We start from the raw sequence: 19,275 nt of genomic DNA, 5'->3' as shown, positions 1-19,275 counted from the left end.
ACATTATCACACTCTTCTAGTGTTTCTGAATTTTCTTGAACTATTGAAATGTTTAACAATTTTCCTCTATTAATTCTGTTTCGTAGTTCTCCAGTCTCAACTGTCGGGTGTGATTTCAGGTTATAAACACACAAAATCCTTTACTTTATCTGAAACAAGGATCTGAGGACGCCTTGAGGCTGGCTATGCATTGACAAATAAAAACAGCTTTTTCCCTCTGCTGACCTGGGCTGTGCCTGGGCTCCAGATCCGAGACCCCACCAGGTGTACATGAGCCCAGCTATGGAGGAGCCGGAGATGGCAGCCGGGGGAGTCTCCTTGTGCCCCCAGTGAGCTGTACCAACAACTCCATTTTCCTGTGTACCAAGATGTGAAAAGCCTAGCAGATCTCTATGGGTGAAGAGGCTGTTTTTTTTCTCCATGTAGGAAAATTCATTAAACACCTCCAACAGGAGTTTCAAGGAGGATGAAGGCAAAAGCAGCAGGTAACCCCCACCCTCTATTCTCAGGGTCTCCTGGTCATACTCTCTCTGGAGCCCAGCTCACCTTGACGAGGCTCTCCAGGACAGACCTGCAGATGGCCTTCTTGTCTGTGTTGGCAAGCTCCTTCTTCTTCACCAGCACTCGGTACCGGTTGAAGAAGTCATGGTAGGTCCACCTGGAGAGCGAGCAAAGGTGTGTCAGGTGACAAGTCCTTGCCTCTGGGCCACACAGGGGTCATGTGTGATCTCAGATGGCATCTCATGAGGTCAAAATCATTCTCATGGGAGCAAAAACCAGTCCCAGGAGAGTCTGGTCCACCTACAGCCCTCTGAGGATTTCAGTGTGTCGTGATTCTTGGAGTTGGGGCTGGAGCACTAGGGGTTGAGAATGCGTCTGATCAAGTACAAGCAGGGTCTCCACCAAAGCACGGGCAACTCCCTCCCCTGCAACTGCCGTCAGAGGCACATGGTCACAGCTTTGCTTTTAGAACATTGGCTTTCTTCTTACAGAATGGACGCTGTTCATTATAAACATTTTTTAATACAGAAAAGTATACAAATAACAAGCACCCATGTCCTAATCCCTAGGGATAAATTTATTCATATTTGATCAAGTTTAGGAGGAGACATTTTTCTCCCCAAAGTTGATTTTGCTCACAATTCCTTTTTTCTCCTTACTATAGTGCCCTATAAAGATAGCACCCAGCACGTCACACAGCTGGAGAGCCTATAATCCACTATTTATGCAAGGAAGCAGTGTTTTGTGTTCTGGCAGAGTGTCTTTACGAGGGCCTGAAGTTTATCCTTCTGCTTCCGATTTCTATATTAATGAACGCAGTCCTCACTATTCCCTTAGCAGGGCCGACTTGCTCATGAGAACAGCCAGGGATCGCAGCATGCCCCCAGCTCAATTCCATACCGTTTTCAGAGATGCTTGCAAGCTTGTAACTGCACACTGAGTCAGCCCACTCTTGCCTGGAAGGACAGTTTGTCTATGTCCTTCCAAAGTCAATACAGTGCACCCCCAACCTTTGCTACATCCTTGTCCCCTGGAGGTGCAGCCAGCCCTGGCTCTCATCTTCAGAGGCATAAAGAGGACTGACATGCCCCGTCTCCAAGGGCACTTGCTGTGTGCACTCCTCTGGGAGTCAACAAGTGTTGTGCGGCTCCATCACTGGGGCCTTGCTGGGGGGCCAGCACAGCTCAGGTTGGTTCATTAACACTAAGATGTCACTAGAGTGTCAGCAGGTTATATCCCTTTCCCTGAGGTTCTTGGCCTTTAAAGGGGGTCCTTTGGAGACTCTCTAGAGAAATGTGCTGCTTAGTGTCAGGACCCCTGGGAGGTAGTGAGGCCACACCGTGCTCTGGGAGAGGACTCCCTGAGAACTCTTCGGCTTCAACTCCAGGATCTCATGACAGCCTGGGCCGCAAAGGAAAATGGAGGCTGAGCTCCCTGCTCTTTCCCCTCCACCTTCCTCCGTCATGGTTACCTTCCTTGGTTTGGTGGAAGATTGCTAACATAGCCGTGGGTCTCTGAGAAGGGGCGAGTAGAAAATAACATTTCCCTCATCTTTCTAATCTTTTTTCTTCTATGTAGCATGGTTGGTTAGAGATTGCTTCTTTTAATAAAAGCTTTTGTGAGCTAGCACTTACCATAAAATTTGGCCTTTTAAAGTGCACAATTCAGTAGTTTTTAATACATTTGCAGAGTTGTGCAACCATCCCCAGTACTGAATTCCAGAACATTTTCTCAACCCCAAAAGGAAATCCCATTGTCCTGGGCCAACCTTGGCAATCACTACTTTGTCTCTATGCCTCTTAGCTTTCAACTGCTTCTGTCACAAATGTAGCACACTGGGAATGAGGGAAGCATTCTGCTTAGAGCTCCTGGGTCTTCCCAAGGCCTGCTCACTGTCCATGCAGACTACCTTCAGAAGGGAGGGCAGTGGGCACTTAGAGCTCCTGGCCTCTGTCTTATGGCCAGGAAAATGCTCCTCCATTCACTGAGCAGAAACTTCCTCACCTTCCAGTTTTGTGGAGGGACTGAGGCAAACCCACTGAGTCACTGGCCATCTCCAACAGGCACTTTTATTATTGGACACATTGAAGATTATTAACCAGATAAATGCTGCTTCAATTATTTCAATCATGCATGATAAGTATCAAGAAAACTCCCAAGTCCTGATTCTTGGATGATTCACTCCAGAGGCCTGTGAACCAGAAAGCCAACGTTGACAAGTTGCCAACATGTGTTATTTTGTCTTTTATCCATGCAAATGCTACTGAGTTTTCCCTAATCTCTTCCCCAGACTCCCTCCCAGTTTTAAATGTACACCATTCTCTGATACTTCCACATAGGGAAGGATGGATTTGGGTGAGAAAGAAAAATGCACAAGAGAAAGAAAGGGCTTCACAAATCTAGTTCTCCTTGCTAGCCCTGACCACCAGTCAACATTCGACTCACTCGTGCAGTCTTCACTGGTCAGGGGCTTACCACTTTTTATTTTTGTACTAGGGATTGAACTCAGGGATTTTAATGACGGAGCCACATCACCAACCCTTTTTATTTTGAGACAGGGCCTCACTAAGTTGCTTAGGATCTAAGTTGCTGAGGTTGGCTTTGAACTTGCCATTCTCCTGCCTCAGCCTCTAGAGTTGCTGGGATTACAGGTTCGCGCCACCATGTGGGCTCTCCCTTCACAGCTGCTGGGCACTTTCTCATGACTTTCAGAGGGCACTTCCCACATTCTGCATCAGGGTTATTTGTGTACTCACTTTTTTCTCCCTATGAGCTTGCAGTTTTGCTGGGGAAATAATTAAGGCAGCATTTAGCTGGGCTAAAACCCTTAAATGTTTCTAATTTGAAAGTCTTAGTGCTGACAGATCCATAATTCAAGGAAATCATGAGTGTGGGGAGATGTGACTTCAAAGACATCAGGGCCAGTTTGGAATGAGCTTCAAGAATAGAAGTCTGACTCTGACCTTGACCAGCAGCATGATTGCAGTCCTGGCCTGGGATACCTTACTTCCCTTACCTGCAAGACAAAGGTACCTGCCTGACAAAAACATCTCACTAGCAGCCAATGAGTTCATCACATGGAGTGATGGAAAGCTGCAAAGCTTCCAAAGATCTCAACTGCTCATGCTTCCTGTGTGATCCCTCTCCTCTTCTTGCAAACATGTTCTTGAGAAAAACCCACACCAAGGACAAGGTGCGTGGGTAAAGCTGATGAGATCGCGCCCAACTGTCCACCGAGTATTGTTTTGGGTGGACGCTCCCTCTGGAGGCATCCGAAGGGGTACGCCTCCACTGTATCGGGGCCTAAGGCTTGTAAAAGTGTCATTCTTCACAGGACCCAGAATCAAATACATGCTCCCAGAGAGAGAACCCTCACCTCATAGGAAAACCTTCAAAGCAAAGCTAAAAAGATCGATTCTTCAAAAATAGAACTCAATGGGACTTTGATTAGGTGGGGACCTCTGTAATGGTATAAAAATGGGGAGATGCCATTCAGAGCCCAGGCCTGCACAGATGAAATCACAGCACACGAGCTCTTCCTGAGCTACTACAGGTCCTAGGATTTTCTGCCTTCTGTTACACAGACCTGTTCACACATAGGTGGCTCCTCTGCTAGACTCTAGCCTCCAGCCTCCTTAGGCCAGGGTCTCAGACTCCCCAGCACCCACCTGCATGGAATCTTTATACCTAGCCGCTTATTCATTTAAAAAGTTTTCTTACTGACCATCAAATGGTCAGTCTCTTGACCATCTGAACCTTTTCTCTCTACCAGTGTTGACTGAGGGGACACTCTTGGCTTTGAGGTGGCAATTCTTCAGTGTCCACAGGATATACAGCTTCTTTGGACCATCATCATTATTCCACCCCTGATCATCAGATGTTAAAAAAAAATCTCTCAAATATTTATAAAATGTTTGCCATGCAACATTCTTCTAGTCCTGGAAGACGTCTAAAGAACAAATAGCCCCGACTGCCATCTGCCTCCACAGTGGGGATCCTTCTTGCTGTCTTTGCCCTCATCAGGGGGACGTGTCCTCCCCCCCACCCCACAGGAGCTCTGTCACTCAATGGCTGGGAGTTATCCTTTACTCCACTCCCGTGCCTGGCTGCTCCTACATTCCTTTCCACAGAGTGGCAGGAGAAGAGCCCCCTCCCGTGTCTATGACAAGGTCCCAGCTGTCTCAGCAGCCACAGGGATGGAATTCTCCCGAGCCTCGCCTGCCCTGGATTCCAGCTCTTCCGCTAGGCGGCCTGGCTGAGCATCCTCAGCTTCAGTATTCTCTTGAATAAAAGCCTCCTTCACCTGGTATGCTCTGGCCTGCTGGGGAACAGGTGCCCTCCTGGCCTCATCAGAGAGTCACAGGTGGGTGTGTGGGAAAAGCTCGGGGCCTATGACAGCTTCCGGGTTAGACAAGCATTGGTCAGACCCAATCTGGAAGATTGCCTCCTACCACGAGCTCTTCAGGCTTCAGTGAGGGCAGAGCTGCTTTGCCTGGCACAGTGAGCAGCAGCTTGGGGTGATGTTCCAGTTGGCCGAGCTCCCGTCTGGAGCCTCACACTGGATCAACCCGTGGGAACATTTTGCAGAGAAATATGCCTGGCTGAGAGGGCCCCAGTGGACCAGGGTGAACAGACAGGGTGTAACAGCCATAGCTGTACAACTCTGTATTTCCCTCTTGGGCAGGTTTCCTTGTGTGGGTAGTGGCTGGATTAAATAAGCCCCAAGTGTTGCTCCTTGGTATGAGGCTTTAAGTCACAAAAACTTATGACATCAGGCAACAAGAATCCCTAAAGATGTCATTGGGGGTGATCCCAAGGGCCCCTTAGAAAACAGTGGAGAGCTCCACCAGGGCTCCCAGGTGGGGATTAGGGAGGTCAACCTGTACTCCTGGATACTCATCATGCTGTCATTCACCTTAGGTCATGCTGACATGGCATGTGTTCCTTTCCTTCTATACTCTGCAGAAGTAAAAAATAGTCCACAGAACGGGAGAAGAAATTTGGAAGTCCTACGTCTGATATGTAGTTCATATCCAGAATATAGAAATAATTTACAATTCAACAATGGGAAAATAATCCAATATGAAAAATGGGCAAAGGATTTGAAATACATTTCTCCAAAGACATTATATGACCAGTAAGCATATGAAAAGATACTTAACGTTAACTTTATCATTACACATCTGCTAGAATGTCTATAGTCAAAAGATAGCCAGCGAGTGTTAGTAAAAATGTGTAGAAATGGGAACACTCACTCTCTGTTGGTGACAATGTAAAATGGCACACCTGCTGTGAAAAACAACATGACAGTTCCTTAAAAGTATGAGCAAAGTTACCATATCCCCCAGCACTTCCACTCCCAGGCATATACCCAAGGAAAAGGAAAAAATATGCCTGAACACATACACATTGTTCATAGCAGTATTGTTCATACTCCCCAAAAAGTGGAAACAACCTAAATATCCATCAATGATGAAAGGATAAATGTGGTCTGTTCCTACAATGAAACGGTACACTGTAAAACCAAGGAAAGTAGTACTGATGCATGCTACAACATGGACACACCTTGGAAAGTCCCAATTGACAGGAGCCAGACCCAAAGCCACATATCATATGACTGCATTTATATGAAATATAAGAAAAGGCCAATCTACAGCAATAGAAAGGTTCATGCTTGTCAGGGTCCGGGAGGAGGGGGAGAGGAGCAGCCACTGCTAACCGGGTTTCTTTTGAGGGTAATGAAAACACAAGGCAATGCTGATGGTTGTACACTGCTGCCCACGATGCAAATCACTGAATCACTTTAAGGAGTTAATTTTATCACATATGAATTATACCCCAACAGAAAGTCAATGGAATGAAAAAGATGAGGTTTGTGAGTGGCTTTCATCAAGGAACACATAATCATAAGATTTTTCATCACTTCAGCACTAACCCTCACAAAGGGTTCCCAGGGCAAAGGTTGCAGGATACTCACTCTCCAGCTTACGCCACCATTAATACAGGCCACCTGCCTCTCCCCCAACCCCGGTGTCCTGTGTGGGAGGCCACCCGCCCATAAGCTGAGTATCCTCTCAGCCTTGAGTAAGGGGGTGCTGGTCTGGCACCGCACGCCTTATGCTGTGCAATGCAAGTGGCCTCCACTCGCTCTACAGAGAGGTCTGCTCTAGCCCTGGACTTGGGCGTTACCCAATGGGACTGGACGACCCCCCTTGAAACCTTATCCCCTGCCTTTTTTGGTGAAGAAAATTATCCAGACTCCTTTGTGTGTCCCCTATAAAGAGATTCTGGGTGCACGGTCTCTTGCCTTCCAGCAAGGAAGCTGACCCTTAAGGTCTCAGAGCCGTTCTACCCTCGATATGAAAATTACTTCTGTGTCCTGTGCTTTCTCGCCGTTTTCTTAGCTTAATGTTGCAGCCAACCCATTTCATGTCAGTTTGGAGCTGACAAGAGTCCTAGGCTTCCCAGAGTGTGGACCCAGCTCTGTCGCTTTGCTGTGGAGAGGGAAACACAAGTTTGAGAAATTGGAAGAAAGCACCACTGTTCTCATGACGACGAGCTCAAGTGAAGAACAGGCTTATGCAGTTGTGTTTTGGTTGTGTTTTGATACCAAGAGTCCCCCTCCCCCCTCACTTATTTTGGTTTAACAGTCTTTGCCTCACAGTGGTTCCAGTCACAGACCTGTGTGAGCCCCAGAAAAGGTAGACAGGCGTCTGTTCAGGCTGGAGGGGCAGGGCGCCGAGAGGGTGACGTTCTCTCCAGGACAGGGCAGTCATCATGGTGCCTTATGCACATTACAATGAACATCTTTCTCAGCCACTGCGCAGCATTTCAAATTGAATGACACGTTTTCATTTTAAGCCAGACACCCAGAGAGCCATAATTCTTAGGGAGGATAAAAATAGACAGGGGGCCTGAAATCTGAGGGAACAGGCGGCCACAGACAGCTGCTGCCGGCTGGCAATGCTACAGTCATCCCCTCTGGCCTGGTGGGACTCAGGCACTTTGGATGTGTTTTAATTTAGGAGCAAGGGTAAGAATTCTCCCAGGGATGCAGGCATTTTATCCTTTCATCATTGATGGACATTTAGGTGGGATACAGGCACTGTGCCTGGAAAGCTTGGACACAGGCAACGGCCCTGCGAAGACTATCTCTGTGATCTTGGACTCCATAAGCACTTCTTTCCCCTTTGCCATTTTCCTCCCTTTGGGCCTGTGCACAAGAGAAATGCAGGAAGATGGCATAAACTGTAATTCCCCTAATCAAAGAAGCCCATTCAAGTAGCCCTGGGAAACAGCTCTGCAAAGCTGTGAGTTACTTGACAAGTTAGCCCGCGTGAAGTCACTTTGCTGTGTGGGGTTTTCAGCAGTGGAGAGGTCGATTCTTTTTGTAGACAACTCCCAAGAGCCTAGGTTCCACTCACATCTTTCGGGTCCCTTGAAGATCTTCCAAATGAATCTCTCTATGCTCAATTGCACTGGTTGATTTTCTTCCACAGCTGAGACCTTGCAGGGCATGAGACATTCATAAAACTTTACTTGATTTATCCCAAATACAGCTGAAATTACCAGTCTCCTAGATCAAGCAGTTAGGCAGCAGCACTGTTTACTTCTTCGTCATCAGTGAAGTCACCCAAACAGTAACCACGGCTGGTAAGAGCAGAAGGTTAAGCAAAGAGGCAGAGTCTAAAGATTCCAGTGTGGGAGTTTTTCCCCTCAGCTCCAATCCCCACCACCTCTCATCTTCCAAATAATTGCCATTCTAGGTGCCGTGGCCTGGGAGTGGGAAGAGGATAAGGGGAGGATCTAGACCAGATAGCCTGGAAGGTCCAACTCCACCTCAGGACTAACCAAGGGCCATAAAAGCAGGGTGCTGCTTTCCAACACTGAACATCTCCCATGGCAGTTCAGGGAGGAAACCCTCTCCTGGACCCTTGAGCAAAATGTGCTAAGGCAGCCAATGCAAGGCTGTGGAGGGAGGGCGTACCCTGGATCTGGGCCTACCCACTCACATCACCGCGGCAGGCAACCTTTTCTGTGATACCAGAAATATACCTGTACTTCCTTGTACTTCCCATAACACCTGTAATTACAACAACAAAAGGTACAGGTGTACTTGTAATTACCTGAAGAAAGAAGTCTGAAACAATTAGGACAGCGGGAAAGACGTCCTTCTGCCACCTTGAAAGAGGCCAGCAAGGTATGGGCATCTCAACCCTGCTGGCAACTCTGAATGCAGCCAGGTGGAACACACAGTAGGAGAAGCCACCTTCCTCATGGGTCCAAGGACTTGGAGGGCACATGCTATTAGCTGCCAAGAAGCAGCAGTCTGAATTAGGGGAGGATCACACCTGGTGTGCCAGCAGGCTAAGAATGGGGGATGGAGCAGTTGCAACGGAGCACTGGGTGGCCAGGGAAGCCCTCTTTAACTTGCTGTCCATTCCTGATGCTCCCTGGCTGGCACTGGCAGTGTCCCCCAATCCTCCCCACGATCCTCACCCTCCCTGCTCTTCCAGGCCCAGTTCTAGGTGCAGTTTCTCCCACATCTAACACTGGTTTTGTGGTGGTCTCTGCTTCAAGCCTCTGTCACTTCTAGCTGTGGGCTCCTGGTGGGCAGGGGCCAACGCAGGGCTGGATAGTCCGCATAGTGTGAGACGGGAAGGAGAAAGATTGAGGGGAAAGACCCACAGAGCCAAAAAACTTTCATTCTACATAAAGCTTTCTACATCAAGCTCACGCCAGACCCCAGAATTAAAGCCCCTCCCCACTCTTCCATCTCTATAAACAGACCGTTCTGCACTGTGACAGCAAACCCAGTAGGAGTGCAGATGGCACACACTGTCACTCTGATTTCACACAATGAGGGTGTGAGGAAGCTCAGCCGATGAATCAGAGCTGGCACAGATGTGCACAGACCTCTGCCTGGGCAGAGTCTGTAGCCTCTCCTTGATGTCCAAGGAGACTCCCCAGAGGGACACCTTCTACAAATTATTTGTCTTGTTATTAAACAATCTACTGTTAGAAAGTTCTTGGTGAAACAGGCGACTCCAAGATTCCACAGGCCTCAGACTACCTCACTGTCATTGGCTTCTCTTGTTTTTTTTTTTTTCCCATGCTTCCTACTTTACAAGCCCCATTAAACCAGTGAGAGTTATATACAAAGGTCAACACCTTGGGGTTCTCCACTTGCCTTCAGGCCTCTTCACTGAAAGCACGGGTAGGGCTCTTTCTTGCACCAGTTTGAAACAGGATCTATTAGTTCTAATTACAGACTTTGGTGCTCGGGACCAAACCCAGGGCTTTGCACATGCTGAGCACATGCTCTACCATTGAGCTAAACCCTCAGCCTCTTTAACTTTTAAACTCGCCCTTTCGAGTTGTAGAGTCCTAGGAATTTCAGTATGCTCTTTTTGAGGTGGCTATACACATCGGGATTTCACAAAAACAAAGCTAGAGATTTCTGGTAAAGTTGTCTTCTACCCAGATACCTATGTCCAAAGGGAGGCAGATTCTTGCTCCTATCTTGAGTGATATAACAAGTACTTGATTAAATACTGAAGTACTGTCACTATGCTGAGGACTTTGATACATTATCTCATTCCTCACAACCAATGAGGTGAAGATACTTAAAGATAAGGAAACCTAGGCTCAGACATTAACCTGCCCAAAGTCACCCAGGCAAGACGTGTAGGAACCAACACCTGAACCCCAGGCTGACTACAAAGCACAGTGTTCAGCTACCATGCTGTTTCAGCTTTTGCCTGGGCTGCAGTTCCACACCTTGCACTCCTACACACAAGTTGGCAAGAATAGGAAGCCAGGTCTTGGGTCTGGGCTAGGCATAGGGGGAAGGTCTCTCAGGACCCCAACCCACTCCTCTGACAAACCTCTTTTAGAGAGCAGCACTTCACTGACTTGAGCAGTCAGATGCTCTGCAATGACAATACAGCATGGGACAAAGGTGCTCCTTTTCTGAGCCCCATCATGAAAGCACATCTTAGAGCATGAGACACCTCACTTATAACAGACATGGCCATGCCACAACATCCCTCTGCCACAAACCACCTTTTTTTTTTTTTAAAACACAATTTCCAACCCAAGTTATTTCATTAAAAACAGTGTATTGGTCAAAATTAATCAAAATTATTTCCTGACTCATGAGGGATTTGCAACACATGATTATGAGAAACACCGGGTTAAAGACAGAGGACTAAAGAAACCCTTTTGGTGGGCAAGACCTACCTCAGGAACCCAGCAAACACAAGAGCTGGGAACAGGAGTAGAGCCAGCTGCCCATGGGACATGGTTGGAAACCGGTAGTTTGGCAGTAACCTAAGGTCCTCTCCCAGTTCAACTGAATGATGATAAGTCAGATCTGAACCCTATGCTTACAGCAGGCATCCGAAGGCAGTGGAACTGATGACTACAGTGGCCTGAACTCAGATCTCATCCACTGGGCTCCAGCTGCTCAATCAAAAGGCCTATGCGGGGCACAGTGGAGGGAAGCCAGAGGGCAACTGGGTTCTCATAGTCCCCTTCAAAAGGAATGCCAAGCCTCCATCCAGGAGGCCAGAGCCTCCCCACTCATTAGCAACAGGTGGTTAGCTACTTGGGTTCAGACCCCAGGGTCAAAAAGTGAGAGGGACCCCAGGATAACCCCTGCTTTTTCCTAAGTAAGGACAGATGTAGCTAAAAACAAAAAAACCCAGCCTTTAGTCTTTCTCCAGAGGACCACCCTGCAGGGTTTTAAAAAGCAGACAGGAGCGGATGCCTTTCCTAATCCCTTATGCCCACTTCTGGCTTCTTCTACGTCCTCATAGAAGGGACTTCCTAGGTCAGAGGGTCCTCGTGGGCAGCTCCACAAGCTCTGTGCTGCTGTACTGCTCAGCCCAGCCCCAATTAATGGCACATGTTTGGCTTGTAGGACAGCGGCACAGCGTATCTCACGAGAGCAAGGAGTTGCCACGCACCCCTCCACACACATTTCAGGCAGGTCCAGGGGAAAGCCACAACTTATTATGGCTTCCCCAGGCTCCAGACTGGTTCAGTGTCTTATCCACACTGCAGGTCAACCATGAGTTTTTTTTTTTTTTGTTTGAATTTGAAGAAATTCAACTTCCACCACATATTTGATTCTCTATTAAAAGTTAAAGGGCTCGACAGTAGTAAACAGGTGGAATGTGACATATGCATACCAGAGAATATTATTCAACCTTAAGAAAGAATGACATTTGGTCACACACCACACCATGGACATGCAGCCACGTGAAATACGCCAGTGACCAAGAGGACAAATACTTTAAAACTCCATCTGCATCAGGTACCCCGAGTTGTCAAATTCAGAGACAAAGCAGAAAGGTGGTTGCTAGGGCTGGAGGGAGGGAACGACAGGTGCTCTGGTTTAATGTGGGCTCTCTCTCAAGGGCTCATGTATTAGAAGCCTGGTCCCTGGGGTGGTGGTTTAGGGAGGGGGTGTAACCTTTAGCAGGTGGGGCCTACTAGAAGATCCTTAGGCCAGTTGGAGATGCTGCTTTCAGAAGGGATCAGGAGAACTCAGTTTCTCTCTGGTTTCCTATTTGGTGACGTTCTCTCTCCTTCCTTCCTAATTTTGGCCTTTTAGCCTCTTAAACTAGAAACCTTTTCCTTCTAAGGTTAGCTTTCCTGAAGTATTGTGTTATGGTAACAAAAAAATGAACTACAACAAGGAGTAACTGAGTGCCTATAGAGTTTCAGTTTTGCAAGCTGAAGGGAGTTCTGGAGATGGATGGTGGTGATGTCTGCACAACAATGCCAACGTGCTAATGTTACTAAACTGTCAACTTAAAAATGGTCAAGATAAATATATTTTACCAAATAAAATGAAAGAGATACGGGGGCTAAGGTGGGTAAAGAAAGGAGGGATCCCTTTTGAAATACTACCTAGCTCATCACCTAGACCAACATCAACTTGAATTTTGAAAAGCTGCCTCCAAATATCTTACTATATTGATTCCTGTGCTATTTCAGGGCCAAATGAAATTCTAATTGCTGTCAGCATCCCAATTTGGGCCCTCCACTTTTTTAGGATCTGTCTCTAGCTAATAGTATATTTGAGACCCCGGGAGGCACACACACAGCATTCCCTTGGGCAAATGGCTGGCAGGCACGTTACCTGGATGGGTAGCCAGCTGCACTGATGCGAATCGTCTCCAACACCCCACAGGCTCTGAGCTGCTGCACGGCTCTCTTTGGGTCAAAGCTGCCAACAACAAGATAAGCAATGAGTGTTTGTGTAGGCAAATAAACAGAAGAGAAAAGTTCACTCCTTTCCATAACATGAAGCGCCTGCTTTACTGAGTTATGGATGGCCATGCACAAGGTCAGGGTGAAGCACAGGCTGAAAGGCACCAACTGGCAGGCAGATGAGCCATCTCGCCATCTCCAGTTCTGTAAATGAGGCTCTTGCACACGCTCAATCCCGCCTCTTCTTTGCTTATCTGAATTCTGCCCATTCCCCCTTCCTGAGCTTGCCCTATATTTCCATCCACATGGTCAAATATCTTAAATCAATGTCCACACCATGTAACCTTGGCACCGTAATCCTTACTTAGCCCAGGGGTTAAAAAAGTCAATTTCAGGCCTGGCAGACCTGCGTTGGACTCATGATTCGGCCACTTACCAGATGCAGGCGTAATTTGGGGAATGAAACCACCTCTTTGGGCCTCAGCACCCTCATCTCATCTATGAAATGGATAACAGTACTCATTTTCCAGGGTTAGTATGAGGATTAAACGTAATGGCCCACGAAAGCAACTAGGGCAGTGCCTGCCAGAAGGGCACGCACTGTTGGCTAGGATGGGTCATGACAGCTGCTCAGGTAAGAATCATAGATGAAGACCTTACCTTCCTAACTCCATAGAAAATGGGTACCATCTTCAAACACTGCCATGCCCTACGATGCTAAGCCTAGCACTGAAAACCCAGCATCTCTCACACATGCTGAATGTGTGTGGGGGGAACAGATACCGTCAGACCTTGTCTGGGTTTTATGAGGGCATGTGTTTGAAGGAAGAGAGGGCACAGAGGAATGCCCTAAGGGGCAGTGTAGGACAGGTGGTGAAAGTATTCATAGAAACCCAAGGGGAAAATGTCAGGTTGGCTGAATGATCAGGGAGTCCCCAAGAAAGAACTAAGCTGATCTAGATTTAGTCACTACTAGTAATTTGCTAAGAACACTGCTCCACTCCATGAGTAGCAATGAGGAACAATGTTCCTTTTCCTTCTGGCTTCTTGCAGCTCAATGGAAACTCAGGACCAGGCTTTTGTTCTCTGAAAGCAGAAGGGCAGGAGCAAGGACCCACCAGGCTCACAGCCACAGATCTGGGAGATCATAGTGGCTTTGGCAGGACCCTTGACCATGTCACCAGGCAGCCTGCTTTCCTTAGTCAAAGGGAGTTGGGGCTACACCAGCTCCAGGACCTGCAATGTCTCGGTGGGTACCCCTTTGCCATGTCATCACCTGTCAATCTCCCTGACTGAGGTATTCTTTTTCCAGAAGCTGGACCCATCTAGATTCTGAAACTCTGCAGGACAGAGTTGCTGCCCTCAGAGTCCTCTCTCTCCACAAGATTCCATCTATGTCTTCCTATCACTCTGCATATCTGCTTAATCCCTTAGCCATGCCCCTCTTGTGCCGAGTGCCCCATGGGTCTGGCACACAGAAGTCCATCAATACAGCACTTGGCAAATGGTGCCCTGGGCTTTCCAGAGCCCAGTGGGTTCTCAAGCTACTGACGACTGCAAGCTACCACCACATCTGCAGGTGCACTGTGGTTCCTGAAGGCCCTGGGTCTCAGGAAGCACTCACACCTGCTTCTGGCCTGCACCTACTTCAACTTCCTCACTCTTCCCCATGACCTGCCCAAGTCCTACCTCTTCCAAATACACAGCTCCTCCATCCTGTCTCACTGATCTCTCCAGTCCCAAATAATGCTGGCCCCAGTGACCCCGACACTTTGAGTGTGTAAGGCACAATTGAGGGCTGTTATAATCCTGAGCTACATAATCACTTCAGATGATTTAATTTCATCTTTTAAACTAGAACCAAAACTCTGAGGCATGAGGGTCTCATAGGGCCAAAGGAAACGCATGACTGAGCAAGTCACCACATGCCTACCCTTTCCCACTGCCACACTGTCTGGTTTTCCCGAGTCCTCCATGGGATGCAGCACTGTTCTGGGATCAGTCTTGTAAGGAGCACCTCAAGACATAAAGGCTGCTGGGTCCCTCAAGTGACCACATGTGGCCTTCAGACTCTGCTGTCCACAGGCTCTGCTCCTCTTACCTCTAACATGAGCAGCTGGGTCCTGAGTTATAAGGTTGTCATGCTTGAGCTTTGGAAAGACGCTCTGTGGCCTGCAGGGGACCCTCTCCAGGGTTCCACACCCAAATATAGAACCCATGTTCTCCTGCCCACCAGCATCTTCCTCTGCCTGGCACAACCACAGGGCTAAACAGGCCCCTACATGTGTAGTAGATAGTATGCGCAGGGGCACCTGAGACCCATGTGCTCTATGGGTCCAGCTGGGGTTCCTACTCCTACCAGGCCTACCCCCATTCCCGCAGCAGAAACTAAGATGCTTCCTGAAAACTAGCTCCTTCCTTAACCACTATGTCTCTTCCCAGCCACAGCCCTTCCTGCTTTCCTACACCCCCACAGCATGCCTTGTGACCACTGGGCATCCCAGTCCTGGACTGTGTCCCGTCTAATGGTCAGGCACCAACTTGCTAGGTATAAAGTCATATCACCAAGCATCACAGAGGAAACTGAGAATGGAGGAGGGGGTGGCAAGTCTTCCCTTGGAGCCCAACACCATACAGAGAGCTGGATCCATGAAGGCATTCAGCCCATGGTTTTTGAACTCAGCTTCGTGAGGAACTCTGCAAAGCCACTGGCCTCCTCATGCCTACTCTGCCTTCTGAATGGCGACACTGTCCTCACTGTGCTCTGGGGAAAGAGTGAGACTATAGGAGAGAATGTTGTATGGCCTCAGTTCTGCCACTAAGGACTGGAGTCACTGCATGAGGCCCAATCTCTTCGTAACTGATTTTCCTCATTCACAGGCAGGAGGACATCTGCCTGTAACTCCTGTGCATGTTGTAACAATCATGTGATGTGAAAAAGGAAAAAGATACCTATAAGGACAATGTTGCCACCCCTTTCCCTGTTCACAGCCTCAGAAAAGGTATGAAACCAGCCAGCCTTCTTCTGAGCTCTAACCTGACCTCTTCAGAAGAAAACAAGTCCATCTGCCTCCTGCAGTCAACACGAGGTGACCCGAAATGGAAAACCAGCCTTTCTACCATGAAACTGTGGAGGACCCTGGTGAGGATAATTAACATGCAACTCTGGGACTGAAAAAAATCACCTGGTCAAAATGCCGAGAGCCAGGTTTACGCTCCCCGCCTCTCAGTACATGTGTGGGAACAGAGGAGCACCAGCTGCAGGGTGCAGGCGAGAATCCCACGGGGTCAGAACGGGGCTGTGCCTCGGCCGTCACACACCACTCAATCCATTCTGCATCCCTTTCCCTTTTCTTTGGGCTTGAAGCTCACAACTCTGCCCTGAGCCCCCGAGACCCGTGGGTGGGCCTGCAGGAAAGTCACACAGGTCTTTCAGCAAGTGACCCCAGACTCTGACACTCGTCCTGGGCTACCTCCTCCCCGGACACTTCACCGTTCTCATGTCCCTGTCGCAGTAGCACTCCGAGAGCTGCTGACAGCCACTTCTGTGGCAATGCCAATTATTGTGATGGGCAACTCCTTAAGCATGGGGGACATATCCATGTCATTCTGCCTGGCCGGGCCCAGCAACTACTAGTTGAGATAAGATAGATGTTTCTTGAGTAAAAGCAGCACAGGGAAAAATACTTTTATATAATAAGATTGTGATCAAAGCCTTCAGTGTGGGACTGTGGTTCTCAATGGGGTTCTCTCAGTGGTTCTATGCCCCCAAGAGAACACTTGGCAATATTTAAAAAATCTCAGTTGTCCTCACAGCGGGGATGCTCCTGGCATCTGGTGCACAGAGGCCAGTGAAGCTTCTAAACATCCTACATGCACAGGACAGGCTCCCATGACCAAGAATCATCTGATTCCAATGTCAACAGTGAAGATGAGAAACTCATTTCCTTCTAGAATAATGTCAATAATGTACTTAATCACACAATCATTCCCCCACCCCCAAATAACCCACAATCATTATCTCCTTGGATTCTTTCATCAGGGTATCTTAAAAATACAATTAACCGAGCAAAAAGAGTCGTTTATGATTAGCCAAAGAACCAGTAATGAGCCCGGGTTAGAATTCAGAATTTCTGGCTTGGTTTAGCATTCTTCCTTTAGTCCCAAAGGCAAAGGAGGGTCTTAGAAAAATGGTGTATTAGAACTAGAAAGTGCTTTCAGAATCTCTGGCTCCTCCTCTCATTTGGGAGGAAAGCCCTGCAGAGTTCCTGGCTGGTTCCAGGATCTGGTGAATGAACTGCCCAAGGTCACAGCTGGCTGGGGTAGGACGGGTATGGAGCCCATCTCTACTCTCCTAGGCCCTGCAGGATGCTCTGCAATTCACACCCGAGAGTCTTCCACACGCGCTGCTCTTTCATCAGCCTCTTCTGGAGCCTGCCAGTAAGCGGATGCCATGCGGGGGGGGGGGGGATTCCTAAGCACATCTCAGAACTTTAGAGCCAGAGAGAAGATGGAGCAATCAGATGCTTCAAAGAAGGCCAAGTGACACAGCCTCTCTGGCTCTCTTCCACTACTAGGCCCATAGAGTGCAAAGTCCGGCTTCACTAAGCAATGAGAATAGAATGCAGTTTGGATATTCTAAGTTACAAAAAGAAATTACACTAGGACCAAAAAGGGAATCATGGAACAAATAGGAATAGGTTCTTAAAAAGTTAACAGTATACCTTCTCTGGCCAAAAGGAATGGCACATGTGACGGCTAGAAGTAAGGGAAGAAGAAATGCTGAGGGGAAGAGAGGCCATTTCAAGGGCCTGGGGCAGCATTCCAGGCAAGAACGATGGGGCTCTGGGGATCACAGTTCTAAACTAAGGTCCATTTCTCAACTTGCAAATGAGAGAAAACATGAGGTACTCGTCTTTCTGGTCAGGAATTAGGGGATAGGGTAGGTAAAGGGAGAACGGATTATCAGCCTGTGCTGTATGCACATGTTAAAATATCACACTGAACCTCATTATGATGTACAATTGATATGTTAAAAATTTAAAGGAAAAAATGAAGAGAATCTGGAACAAGGGAGAAAAGAGACCCATGTGTTAGGTTTTCATGTAGACTCCATGGGACTTGGACAATGACCAGACACTGCAGTAAAGGAAAAAGAATCAAGGGTTACACTGTTCAATAATGGTAGCCACTAGCCCCTTGTGGTATGTGAAGCAAATCAAAATGAATTCCGTTCTTCAACCATACTGGCCAGGTTTCAAGCACCAACAGCCACATGACCACTGGCTGCTGATTGCAGAACACACCTATCCTCACCGAAAGCTCTACTGGACAGCACCTGACCAGAGGTTCACAGCTTCCAGTGTGGGCGGTCAGGTGTAGTAGGTGGATGAGGCATCAGGATGATAATGCCATTTTCTAGACCAGAGACCAAAGAAAGGATAAAGAGCCTGGTCCTTGGCCATCCTGAATGTGATCTGGCCCATGAAGCTCTGATTTGGAATTTGGCAGAATCAAAGATGGACAAAGAAAATTGAGAATCGCCGTTACATGACTGACCTCACCAAGTACCTGGAAGTATGGATAGAACTTCAAGAATCAGTCTCAAGGTGTGGGCAGAGGAGTGGGGGAAACAAGAGCAAAGGTGGATACTTGGAAGTACAGCAGCGGAGTGAGGTGAGAAGCAGGACCACCTGCATGTCTATCTCTACCTGCCATTTGACGGCCGTTTCTTCAATGCCAGAAAAGCATTTCCTGCCCATTTCTACCATCCTGTCTGAATTTAACATTTGCCAGGGGAGACGAGGCTTCCACATTTACTTATAGACTTCTAAATGGGCCTCTATTTGGTTCAGGCGTGTGCATTCCTCAGCACCAAGGCAAGCTCCAGGGGATGGGGAACTCTATCTTCTCACCCTGACCATTCACCATGCTGGAGGCTACAGAGCCTCCCAAGGCTGAGCCCACCCAGTTGCACCTGAGCGTCCAAGGTGGAGTGAAAGGGGCTGACCAAGCCCAGGAGGCACTTACTGGAAGGGGAGCTTCTCGTCGTTGGGCTTGATGCAGCGAACATAATGCGGGGTGGTGGCATTCAGGGTCTCCATGAGCAGATGCAGGGAGGTGCGGAACTGCAGAGGCAAAAGCCAGAGCCAAGTTGTTTATCATACATCCAAAAAAAATGTTGAAAATAAAGAAACACTCGTACTGAGGGTGGTGGTCATTGTTACTATTATCAACCCCAGAGAACAGGGGAAAAAATTTGGAGACCTGGGTGAGTCCAGTGACACTCCTACTCTGCAGTGACCAAGTGAGAAATAAGGCAGGTGAACACTAAGGGAAATGAGCCATTTCACTGCTGGGTACTGGTGCTGAACATGGGGCACTGCAGCCTCCATTCCGGAGCATCCTGGAAGTGACTGTAAAATGACCTGAATTGACCAACCCACAGGAATAAAAGCAGGTGGCAGTTGCCAGGGGCTTCTCTCTGGAGACACCAGTCACGATACCCACAGTGACCTGGAGCAGGAGAAGCTGTTCTTGCCTCTGATCCCT

At 48.1% G+C, this 19,275-nt stretch overlaps 1 protein-coding gene across 1 annotated transcript in view; it reads right to left on the bottom strand.

Moving 5' to 3' along the window:
• Positions 1-19,275, bottom strand: part of Myo5b (myosin VB) — a 194,518-nt gene that overhangs the window by 74,323 nt on the left and 100,920 nt on the right. The window contains exons 16-18 of the mRNA XM_077792393.1: positions 18,754-18,851; positions 12,653-12,739; positions 547-658 (exon numbers count right to left, since the gene is read on the bottom strand). Of these exons, the coding sequence (XP_077648519.1) occupies positions 547-658; positions 12,653-12,739; positions 18,754-18,851 (297 nt within the window). The remainder of the gene's footprint in view (positions 1-546; positions 659-12,652; positions 12,740-18,753; positions 18,852-19,275) is intronic.

Source organism: Urocitellus parryii, chromosome 13, assembly GCF_045843805.1.
Source record: "Urocitellus parryii isolate mUroPar1 chromosome 13, mUroPar1.hap1, whole genome shotgun sequence".
NCBI lineage: Eukaryota > Metazoa > Chordata > Mammalia > Rodentia > Sciuridae > Urocitellus > Urocitellus parryii.
This window is presented reverse-complemented; position numbering and strand designations above follow the sequence as displayed.